The sequence below is a fragment of the Ictalurus punctatus genome, chromosome 22 (assembly GCF_001660625.3).
Source record: "Ictalurus punctatus breed USDA103 chromosome 22, Coco_2.0, whole genome shotgun sequence".
Lineage (NCBI taxonomy): Eukaryota > Metazoa > Chordata > Actinopteri > Siluriformes > Ictaluridae > Ictalurus > Ictalurus punctatus.
The window spans coordinates 147,501-160,000 of NC_030437.2; the positions used below are offsets into that span (position 1 = coordinate 147,501).

At 45.1% G+C, this 12,500-nt stretch overlaps 1 protein-coding gene across 2 annotated transcripts in view; it reads right to left on the minus strand.

Moving 5' to 3' along the window:
- Positions 1-2,149: 2,149 nt before the first annotated feature.
- slc1a3a (solute carrier family 1 member 3a) overlaps positions 2,150-12,500 on the minus strand; it is a 12,254-nt gene continuing 1,903 nt past the window's right edge. For both annotated transcript variants that reach the window (XM_053674575.1, XM_053674576.1), the window contains exons 2-10: positions 12,455-12,500; positions 12,163-12,300; positions 11,166-11,373; positions 10,311-10,353; positions 8,997-9,265; positions 7,477-7,710; positions 6,451-6,645; positions 6,180-6,314; positions 2,150-3,862 (exon numbers count right to left, since the gene is read on the minus strand). The exon at positions 12,455-12,500 is cut by the window's right edge. In XM_053674575.1, the coding sequence (XP_053530550.1) occupies positions 3,649-3,862; positions 6,180-6,314; positions 6,451-6,645; positions 7,477-7,710; positions 8,997-9,265; positions 10,311-10,353; positions 11,166-11,373; positions 12,163-12,300; positions 12,455-12,500 (1,482 nt within the window). In that variant the 3' untranslated portion in view covers positions 2,150-3,648. The remainder of the gene's footprint in view (positions 3,863-6,179; positions 6,315-6,450; positions 6,646-7,476; positions 7,711-8,996; positions 9,266-10,310; positions 10,354-11,165; positions 11,374-12,162; positions 12,301-12,454) is intronic.

Genomic DNA, 12,500 nt, shown 5'->3' on the forward strand with positions numbered 1-12,500 from the left:
GAGGTTGGAAGTTCATTCCAGCACAGTTAGTGGAAAGGGACCTTGAGCCATGCTAAGTAGGAACTACTAAACGAAGACGAGGCGCGCTGCAGCATTCTGAATCATCTGAAGGGGTTTGATGGAGCTGCTGGGAGGCCCGAGAGTAGTGAGTTGCAGTAGTCCAGTTTTGAGATAACAAGAGCCTGGACCAGTATCTGTGTAGCCTGTTCGGTGATGTAGGGCCGGATTGATGTTCTACAGGATGAACCTACAGGACCATGCAGTTGCTGAGATGTGGTCTGTAAAGGTCAAGCTGTCATCAAGAATCACCCAAAGGTCCCTGGCCGTGCTGGTTGGCTTGAGTGTGGTTGAGCCGGGCTGTACAGTAAGGTTGTGGTTGATCGAGGGACAGGTTGGGATGACGAGAAGCTCTGATTTTGACAGGTTGAGCTTAAGGTGGTTTTCCTTCATCCAGACCGAGATGTCCGACAGGCAAGCAGAGATACGTGCAGAAAAGATCGCATCACTTTATATTTTATACATTTTAATTAATTATACTCTGACAGTCTATTACAGTCTTTGGGCAGAAAGAAGAAAGTTACAGCACAGAGTTTTTGGAGTTTTCTCCTCAGCTGTTTTCATGTTATCAGTCAGAGGAAGAGAAACGGTCGTTACGGGATCTGATTTTGGAGGAAATAATGTGGTTTAATGAGCATATTAAAGAACATCAATGTAACAGTTCTAAGAGATTCTGTTTCTAGTGCATGGTACTGTCTGCATCTGAGACTCTGAGAGCATTACGGAGTCTGAACTTTATATTATTCCTCACTAACAAAAACCTTCCACTGAGACTCTGAGCTGCTTCCACTCCATTTCAACAGAACAAGCTCTAAAGTTTTTATTAGGTATTAAAAGTTTATTTTTCCCCCTACTCACCTGTGCATGCTGATAAAGACCAATCAGCTGTAAATTACAGTACAGCTAATTCACATTTAGCCACGCCCACTAAAGTCCATTAAAGGCAAAGCTCACAGAGAGCTGAAAATAACAAAATGGCGACCATGTAGTGAAAGAGCATCTCCTGAGTACAGCATGTGCTAACTTTTACAGTAATACAGCTCAGCCACTGCAGCTGCCACACACACACACACACTAACTCCTCCGCCTTTTACAGGGTGCCATTACTTTTGTCCTGATTGAACAGCGAGTGTTATTTGTGTTGATTGATGGTTTAGTTTTAGATCATTAATAAGAAGCAAGTGAGTTTGAGTAAACGTTGATGAAGTCGGTGTGTAACTGAAATAAAGAAGGGATTTAAACTGGACATATCCGGATAATATCCGGATAATCTGGATATAAATTCACTGAATCATCCACAATCATCTGATTTGGATCTGATCAGCGGAGTAACACATGAATGAGTCTGATTCTACACAAATCTACAAACGTATGATCTTCACACACAGCTGGATCCAGAGTGTCAGTATAGTTACATGTTTTGTGTTGTGATGTATATATTCTGAGTGTGTGTGTAGAATGTTTGTTAAAGTGTGATTTAGGTCGTATTCCCGTCTCATTCCCAGTGTTCCAGGGACGGACTCTGGATCCACACTGACTGAAGGTGAGATAGTGAGTTAATCACCTGCGTGGTGTGATACTGATGTAAACAGTAGGGGGCGGTGGAACACAGTGTGACATGGCGATGATAAAGTGAATAAAGTTTTAAAGTGAACTGTGTGTGACTCCATGTGGAGGATATTTTATGTGAGACAGTGACATTCAGCAGGTTTGTGTTTGTGCGCTGACACGCCCCCTGGTGGACCGAGCTAGTAATCCTCCAGCCACACAAAAACGTCTGTGTGTGTGTAATAATTCAGAAATGATGATACTTTGAAAATTTATATACATTTGGCACCTGTGTAATAGTCAGGTGGTTGATGATGTCACACTCACACAGGCTGTGTCCTGAATGTAAACACGTTAATACAGTGTCTAGTGGACAAAATAAAATGCCTCGTGTTCTTCTCCTAGACTGAACAGCAAAGTACATGTCTATGTGTGTGTGTGTGTGTAATCCGGTTTAAAAATACCATCTAGTGGACCAAGGAGAGGGTACAGCGTAGCAGTAAATAAAGGAGCACACTAGTAAGACACCAGTCCTCACACTACCTTCTGAACAGGACACACTTTATTACAGCATCACGCTCCCTACTCAGGACACCTACTTCTGAATCTACTGAAGTGTTCATGATTACTGCGCCTGATAAATACCACAATACGTCATATACACTTCAACATAGATGTGGGATTCAGCCACACACACACACACACACACACACACACACACACACACACACACACACACACACACACACACACACACACACTCTCTCTCTCTCTCTCTTTCTCTCTCCCTCCAATCATTATGTATGACAACCTCAACAAAAAGATAATTCCAGAAAAACTTGATGTGAATAAAAAAAACATTTTAACAGTTTTAATCAAACCAGGAAGAGTGACGGCGTGGTCACATGACCTCAACCAACAGGAACAGCTCAATGTGGTCACGTGATCAAAGTGTGGGTCACATGACCAACTACGCAGTCTTCCTCTTCAGATTTTTGAGAATTTGCTATCTTTTGTACAATAATGCCCTTTTTTTTAGCATATTGGGTCAGCATGTGAAGCTGCTGCATTGCATTGTGGGATGTTACCATCTTGTGAGGATTAGTTTGTTTTAATTTGATAAAATCACAGCTTAGAATGTACAGTAGAAGGACGCTAGGCCGAACTGAGCTAGCATGCTAAAAGGAATCATCTAAATGCAGTTAGCTTTAATTAGTAATGTATAACCCAGTTAATCAATACGTCTGTAACTAACTAATAAATAACTGACTTTGAGGTAATAAAGTATGTGCTTACTTTGCATTACATTACTGCTAGCTAACTCTTTAGCCACAATGCTAAAGGCTAAAGTTGTTCATGACCTATCCAAGATGGCGGTATCACAGTAAAGCGTGAACACACAGAGTGTATAAAACAGAGAAGTGCTAGCTAACATAAGGCTTACTTGAATGAAATTAGCATTACATTCTACCTTGTGGTCCAGTAGCTAACTATTTAAACTCAGTTCTGTTAGTGACATGTGAAGTCTTGCTAAAAGGTTGACACACACACACACACACCATTTTAAACAAAAAGTAGGAATAAATCAGGAGCGTGGTCTAGCATACAATATGGCTAACTTTGCAAATCAAAATTCTTCTTTCTTAAAATTTACATTACATAAGGAACTAATTCACTAAGACAAGCTGCTAGACTTCGTGCTTTAGCCTTTAGTGTGTATATGAGCAGTTAAATGATCAGCTAACAGTACTGCAGTATTAGTGGAGCACTAACAGTGTTGGTTGCAGCTTTGCTAATTATAGATAAAGTATTTTGATGCTGTATGTTAGCATGCTGGTTCAGTTTAACTTCACCTTTTCCATGTTCATTTATGACTTTTTTTTATAGGAATTCAGTGACTAGAAGAAAAAAACAAAACAACGAAATGCTAACTTCCTGACAGAATGGCGAATCCACATTACCCATAATGCATCAGTGTCGGAGGGAGAATGTTGTGCTCTCTGTAAGGGGTTGTGTTTATTTCAGAGTCATTAGCATGTTTAGCTACATCTTGGTCTCATTGTTGGGGATTTTGTCGCTCTCGCACTCGTTCTCCTGAGAAACGGGGTGATACGGTACTTCCTTCCTCTCGCTCTCCTCCAGAACGGAGTTCCCGAGCTCGGCGTCGGCTGCGTGAAGTTCGTGACGGGACAAAAACTCCACCACGCCTGCGCCGATCGAGTCGCCCAGAACGTTAGTGGTGGTGCGCAAACGATCTCTGAAAAACACACACACACACACACACACACACACACACAGAGAATGAGGTTCAGACAAAAAATCCTAAATGCATTATAATAAAAGATAAGAGATGAAGTCAAGATATATTTCATGTTAGCTACATAACGTTATTCACTGTTCCCATAGTAATCTTTGGTATCTCTTTAGTCTGTTTATATTAGTCTCTTGCTTTTAACAGCAAAGAAAAAACAAACTATTTCCTTTTTCAGTCCACATTTTCTATCCCAGATTTTTTTTTTTTTTTTTTAAGGTTTAAAGGAATGTTGTTCCATCAGTAAAGGAGGTTTCTAATGTTGAGGTAGACGCAAAGTCTTTCAGAAGAATTGGAATGAAAGAAATAGACGAGTTCTTTCAAAACTACTTTCAAATCAAAACAGACTATATGAAAAGGTTCTCCATATGTAAATGTAGTACTCTAGTTAATGTTGCCCCATCACATTAATGACGGTTGGAGAGAAACATCCTGCTCCATGGTACAACAGTCATACTCATGTTCTCAAGAGAGTCACTCGTAGTCTTGAGTGGAAATGGAAAAAAGACTAATCTAGAGATTTTTCGTATTGTGTGGAAGGACAGAACGTCGAGCTATAGACAATTCTAGATGTAACCTAAACTCAGACAGTAACCAAAACAATCCTAGGTTTTTATTCGGTACACTACCTAGAAGAACAAATAATAAGACGTCGCCTGAACTGAATATCCCAACAGAGTTTAGTAGCAATGACTTCATGGATTTCTTCACTGAGGACCTTGAAAGGAATATAATTGGAAATGTATAACTACAGCAGCGTCACAGGTGTTAGTCTCCAATATCGTCTCCCAAGTACAACTGCAGTCCTTTACTGCTATTGGACAGGAAGAGTTTACAAAACACATCAAAATCCTCCACATGTATACTAGATCCCACTCCCACTAATCTAATCTAATGAAGGAGCTGCTTCCTGTAGTAGGAGAGCCTCTTCTCACTATTATTAACTCCTCGTTATCGCTAGGTCACGTCCCGAGAACATTCACACTGGCAGTTAATAAACCTCTCATTAAGAAACCACTAGAACTAGATCCTAATAAACTCGCAAATTACAGACCAATCACAAACCTTCCTTTTCTGTCTAAAGAATTAGTAAACGTGTGTCTGCTCAGTTAGCACAGAGTCCGGTTCCTCTCGAGGTTTCTTCCTCGTATCGTCTCAGGGAGTTTTTCTCACCACCGTCACCTCTGGCTGCTCATTAGGGATAAATTCATACATTTAACATCTATATCCTGAGTTTATATATTTCTGTACCGCTGCTCTGGGACGATGTCCACTGTTAAACACACTATACAAATGAAACTGAACTGAATGGAATTGAATGTAGTTTATATATACAGTATCTCCCAAAAGTGAGTACACCCCTCACATTTTTGTAAATATTTCACTTAGGGGTGTACTCACTTTTGTTGCCAGCGGTTTAGACATTAACGGCTGTGTGTTGAGTTATTTTGAAGGGACAGCAAATTTACACTGTTACACAAGCTGTACACTCACTACTTTACATTGTAGCAAAGTCTCATTTCTTCAATATTGACACATGACAAGATATCATCAAATATTTACAACAATGTCAGGGGTGTACTCACTTTTGTGAGATACGGTGTGTGTATATATATAAAATATTGAATGTGTCAGTAGATTCAGAAGAAAGATGCTATTTGTAAAAATTCAGCGTTACAGTAACATTATATTAAAAAGGACACAAACTGTAGAATCTCTCACAATATAAAACTCAATATAAACTTAAACACATTATAGTCCCTAAACCTACTCCCTATAATCCTAAACCTACTCCCTATAATCCTAAACCTACTCCCTATAATCCTAAACCTACTCCCTATAATCCTAAACCTACTCCTGTGGGGCAGTGATAACAATAATGTTTGTGTGTGTGTGTGTGTGTGTGTGTGTGTGTGTGTGTGTGTGTGTGTGTAGTGTTTGTCAGAACTGGTTCATTGGACTCAGATGTTGGAATGATCATAAACAGATGGATTGTGGGTAATGGACTGTGGAAAAGGGAAAGACTCTTCCTGTATGACTCAACTTCAATTCGCACACTCTCTCACACACACACACACACACACACACACACTCTCTCTCTCTCTCACACTCGCTTGCTCTCACACACACACACACACACACACACACACACACACACACACACACACACACTCTCTCTCTCTCTCTCACACTCGCTCTCACACACACAGTTCAGCTCATGACATTTTGTCAGGATTGAAAACACATGGTGGAATGCACTTACAGAAACCAATCAACTGCGATGATGAGAGTGACGTCATCGGTGGGCAGTCCTACAGAGGTGAGTACTATCACCATGGTAACCAGGCCGGCCTGGGGGATCCCCGCTGCTCCGATGCTCGCTGCCGTGGCTGTGATACTGATAACGTTTAACCAGAACATTTTATTAACTGGAATGAAAAATATTCAGTGTGCATGTGTGTGTGTGCGTGCGTGCGTGTGCATATGTGTGCGCACATGTGTGTGTGTGCGCACTTGTGTGTGTGTGTGTGCACCTGACAGTGAGGATCTGGCCGAAGTTGAGCTCCATGTTGTTGACCTGAGCGATGAAGATGGCAGCGAGCGCCTCGTACAACGCCGTCCCGTCCATGTTGATGGTGGCTCCCACCGGCAACACGAACCTCGTCACACGCTTATCCAAACCGTTATTCTCCTCCAGGCACTTAAACGTGATGGGCAGAGTGGCAGAGCTACACACACACACACAACACACAGTTTTTGTTAGTTCCTGGAACTTCCTGTGTCAAATTTCTGCATGACAGTGTGTGTAGTTTCTGATCTCTGTGCAGGTGTTTATAGGTACAGATGTGCAGGAGTAAAAACAGCTCTGTAGGTGTACATAGATATAATGAAAAGCTGTACGTAGGTGTTAACTGTAATTATGTGCATGTATTAAGCTATAGGTGTATAAATGTGTGTGCATACAGGTGAGCAGGTGTAGTGTGTGCAGGTGAGCAGGTGTGCGGGTGTAGCGTGTGCAGGTGTGGTGTATGCAGATGTGCAGGTGTAGCGTGTGCAGGTGTGATGTATGCAGATGTGCGGGTGTAGCGTGTGCAGGTGTGGTGTATGCAGGAAAGCAGATGTAGCGTGTGCAGGTGAGCAGGTGTGCGGGTGTAGCCTGTGCGCTGTATGAAGGTGTGCGGGTGTAGCGTGTGCAGGTGAGGTGTATGCAGGAAAGCAAATGTAGTGTGTGCAGGTGAGCAGGTGTGTGGGTGTAGTGTGTGCAGGTGTGGTGTATGCAGGAGAGCAGGTGTAGCGTGTGCAGGTGAGCAGGTGTGCGGGTGTAGCGTGTGCGGTTGAGGTGTATGCAGGAAAGCAGGTGTAGTGTGAGCAGGTGTGCGGGTGTAGTGTGCAGGTGAGGTGTATGCAGAAGAGCAGGTGTAGCGTGTGCAGGTGTGGTGTATGCAAGTGTGCAGGTGTAGCGTGTGCAGGTGTGGTGTATACAGGTGTTTGGGTGTCGCGTGTGCAGGTGAGCAGGTGTGTGGGTGTGGTGTATACAGGAGTACAGATGTGCTGCTCACCTGGAGGAGGTGCCCAGTGCGGTGATGAGGGCCTGTAGGAGACCTCCGATGAACACGAAGGGGTTTTTGCGTGTGACCAGGAAGTAGATGGTGGGCAAGACGAGGGTGGCATGGATGAGCAGGCCCACTATGACAGTGATGGTGTAGAGGCCTAGAGCTCCGCCCATCGCTGACATGTCCTCCATCTCCAGGATTTTCCCCGCAATCAGGAAGAGGATGCCCACAGGAGCATACCTGCCCACAGGTAACCATCAGGAAATCACACCGGTGTGGAACGTGCTGCCTGCCTGTGGTTTTATTTATGTGTGTCATTGTAGAAGCAGCAGCTGATTAGTGACACATACAGTACGAGATGAAAAGACGGTGCCTGCCCGCAGGTAACCCAGGTAACAAATCATTTTACATGCACAGTGGAAACATTCACCAGAATCTTTACAATTTAGCTGTGCTTTTATGTTTGTTGAAAGGACGTCAGCAGCAGGACTATGCTGGAGTGTGCCTGTTATTTTTAAATTATCCTGAGCAATCTTTATTTTGGTCTCTATGTGATAAATGTGATGTTATACAGGCGTGTTTATATGCAGATGTTTATATGCAGATGTTGAGAACGTTGTGTTTGCCTGAAGGTATGAAGTTATATGAACATGTACAGTCCCCTCATTCATTTCCTCATATTTACATCCAGATTAAACAACTTAGAACACGGCACCTTTTGTCTGAACCGCACATTTCTCAGGTGCTCAGAAGTATTGGAACATGCGACTGACAGGTGTTTCTTGTTGCCCAGGTGTGTTAGATTGTTTGGTTTGAGCCCTGGGTTTCAGCTGTGACGACTGCGTTTGTTGTTAAAAATTATAAACCAACATCATCGATCATTTCAGGTACATCTCAACTCTTTTTTTTTTTGCAGAGGTGTGAAATAGGTCTGATAGTGTGGAGGAAATGTCCACAGGTAACTTTTTAAACCATGAGCACAGCTGCATTATTCACCCCCATTGAATAATGTTGAGACTGGAGAAATTATTTTAAGTTATAATACAAGTTACATTTTCAGTTGAATTTGAGGAAACCACTTGAAGCGTTCGTTGTGTTGAACTATTTCAGTTGCTTGTTTGATGTTCATCACAAACAGCTGAAAGTCTGTACATTTTGACAATAAACCTGATTTACAATGGGGGAGTGAATAATTTTGATTGCAACTGTATTTGCTCATGTAGAATTCACCAACACTTCTGATCTTCCTGATGGTTCCTACTTGTTTCCAGTGGAAAGGGGCGGAGCCGCTTTTTATCCAGACACAACACCCAAGTGCTAGCATGCTAAAACGTTAACCCAAGTCTTCGTTCACACGATTGGTGTTAATACGCAAGTTCAGTCTGAATGCACCATGTGTTTGAGGTCTCATTCTGACCCTGATGACCTCTGACCCCAGCCCCCCCCCCCCCCACACACACACACCCTGGAGCCACCCAAACCCCCCATATCCTTCATAAATATCTGTACCCCGGTGTATCACTCACCACATGATGATGGCGACGAGCTTCATGATGGCGTCGTTGAGACAGTCGAAGAAGTCCCTGAGCGGCTGGCCCTGCTCCTTCATGCTGCCGATGATGAAGCCGAAGCTCATGGAGAAGACGACAAGGCCCAGGGCATTGATGCTGTTCACTGTGCTGAGAACCGGGATCTCCTCCTCATAACTCAGCTCCTCACCCACACCGGAACCGTTCACCGTACTGTTCACCGACACCCTCACCGTCACCGTCCGCTTCCCGGTCCGAGTCTTAAACTACACACAGGTACGTATCAGCATGGGGGGGCTCAGAGAGGGAGGGAGAGACAGACCGATACGGTGAGAGATGGAGGACGGGACAGACAGATACGGTGAGAGACGGAGGACGGGACAGACAGATACGGTGAGAGAGGGAGGACGGGACAGACAGATACGGTGAGAGAGGGAGGGAGAGACAGATACGGTGAGAGACGGAGGACGGGACAGACAGATACGGTGAGAGACGGAGGACGGGACAGACAGATACGGTGAGAGACGGAGGACGGGACAGACAGATACGGTGAGAGACGGAGGACGGGACAGACAGATACGGTGAGAGAGGGAGGACGGGACAGACAGATACGGTGAGAGAGGGAGAGACAGACAGATACGGTGAGAGAGGGAGAGACAGACAGATACGGTGAGAGAGGGAGGGAGAGACAGATACGGTGAGAGAGGGAGGACGGGACAGACAGATACGGTGAGAGAGGGAGGACGGGACAGACAGATACGGTGAGAGACGGAGGACGGGACAGACAGATACGGTGAGAGAGGGACGGGGCAGACAGATACAATGAGAGAAGGAGAGACAGACAGATACGGTGAGAGAGGGAGGGAGAGACAGATACGGTGAGAGACGGAGGACGGGACAGACAGATACAGTGAGAGACGGAGGACGGGACAGACAGATACGGTGAGAGAGGGAGAGACAGATACGGTGAGAGACGGAGGACGGGACAGACAGATACGGTGAGAGAGGGAGGACGGGACAGACAGATACGGTGAGAGAGGGAGAGACAGATACGGTGAGAGACGGAGGACGGGACAGACAGATACGGTGAGAGAGGGAGGACGGGACAGACAGATACGGTGAGAGAGGGAGGACGAGACAGACAGATACGGTGAGAGAGGGAGAGACAGATACGGTGAGAGACGGAGGACGGGACAGACAGATACGGTGAGAGAGGGAGGGAGAGACAGATACAGGCACGTACAGAAAGACAGAAGTAGTGTGTGTGTGTGTCTGTGTGTGTGTGTGTGTGTGTGTGTGTGTGTGTGTTACCTGTTGTGTACAGGCCTGCACTAGGTTTGGAGGGAACATGTTTCTGTCAAGGAGAAAAATAGCAAAAATCATCAGGTGAAAATATCTCTCTCTCTCTCTCTCTCTCTCTCTCTCTCTCTCTCTCTCTATCTGTGTAGTCAGACCCGTCTCTCTCTCTCTCGGTCTGTATAGTCAGACCTGTCTCTCTCTCTCTCTCTCTCTCTCTCTGTGTAGTCAGATCTGTCTCTCTCTCTCTCTCTGTCTGTGTGTGTAGTCAGACCCGTCTCTCTCTCTCTCTCTCTCTCTCTCTCTGTCTGTGTAGTCAGACCCGTCTCTCTCTCTCTCTGTGTCTGTGTAGTCAGACCTGTCTCTCTCTCTCTCTCTCTCTCTCTGTCTGTGTGTAGTCAGACCCGTCTCTCTCTCTCTCTCGCTCTGTCTGTGTAGTCAGACCCGTCTCTCTCTCTCTCTCTGTCTGTGTAGTCAGACCCGTCTCTCTCTCTCTCTCTGTCTGTGTAGTCAGACCCGTCTCTCTCTCTCTCTCTCTCTCTCTCTGTCTGTGTAGTCAGACCTGTCTCTCTCTCCCTGTCTTTGTAGTCAGACCCGTCTCTCTCTCTCTCTCTCTGTCTGTGTAGTTAGACCTGTCTCTCTCTCTTTCTCTCTCTGTCTGTGTAGTCAGACCTGTCTCTCTCTCCCTGTCTTTGTAGTCAGACCTGTCTCTCTCTCTCTCTCTGTCTGTCTGTGTAGTTAGACCCGTCTCTCTCTCTCTCTGTCTGTCTGTGTAGTCAGACCCGTCTCTCTCTCTCTCTCTCTCTGTCTGTGTAGTTAGACCTGTCTCTCTCTCCCTCTCTCTGTAGTCAATAGAGTGTGTGTGTGTACCTGATTAAGTCGAGGAAGGCGTCGGCGGCGTTCACCTCCTCTAGATTCTGGTGTGAGAGTGTGTGTGGTTTGACTCCGCCCCTTCCTGGTTGGATGATGACCACCATGACGATTCCGATGAAGACGGCGATGACGGTGGTGGTGGTGTAGTAGATCACGGCTCGTACACCCATCCGACCCGACGCTCGACTGTCCAACGCTGCCATGCCTACACACACACACACACACACACACACACACACACACCATCTACTCTGTAGCTGTGGTTCCTGCCACCAAGACAAAGATAAAGGCAGTAAATTAAATGTGTGTGTGTGGAGGGGGTGCAGGGTAATAAGGTGAGCTGAAGGGGCATTGGGGCACGCACACACACACACACACACACACGTTCAGGCCTGGGAAAGCCATGTGTTGGTCATTCTCGCACTGCTTCTCTCATTAGTTCTGTATCTATGGTAACAACCCCTGAGCCCCCATTACCCCCCCCCCCCCCCACTCCAAGCCTAATAAAGTCTTTTTGTAGAGACTACTTACACACTCACACACACACACACACACACACTCTTTTTCATGATGCAGTCACTTGATAACACAGGTTTAGAGATAATAGGATCAGGATTCACCTAATGTGGAACAAATCTCTGTGTGTGTGTGTGTGTGTGTGTGTGTGTGTGTGTGCTGGTGCTTGTTGGTTACTGAAAGAATTCTTTGTTTGTTTGCTCTATGGTCACTCCGACCTCTGACCTCATGTCTGTTTGAAGAGGCACACACACGGTTCTCTGGAGCTCTTTAGTTCTTCTAACGATTTCAGAACTATTTATTTCCTCAACAGATTCAAGAACATATCAGGTCATCAGAAAGTAGTGAACATCAGTGTGTGTGTACTTTGTACCCAAACTGTGTTTTGTGTATTGTATAACACTATGTGGTGTTAGATGGTGTCTGTATGTGCTGTGTAGTGTGTTGTGTAGAAAACGTGTAGTGTTGTGTAGTGTACCTGTAATTAGACTGGACACCAACAGGGGGAGCACTAACATCTGCAGCATACGCATTAGCAGCTCTCCAGGGAACGAGAAGTACTTCACCTGCCGATACGACATCTTATAGGGACGCAAGGCAAAACCCAGAACGATACCTACCACACACACACACACACACACACACACACACACACACACACACACACACAGCTCATCCTGAGTGATTTCATCAAAATGATGAAAATGATAGATTTTGTAAGGTTTAAAGAACACACACACGCACACACACACACACACACACACACTGACCGATGATGACAGCGGCGATGGTGAGGATGACGAAGGCGTTTCTCCT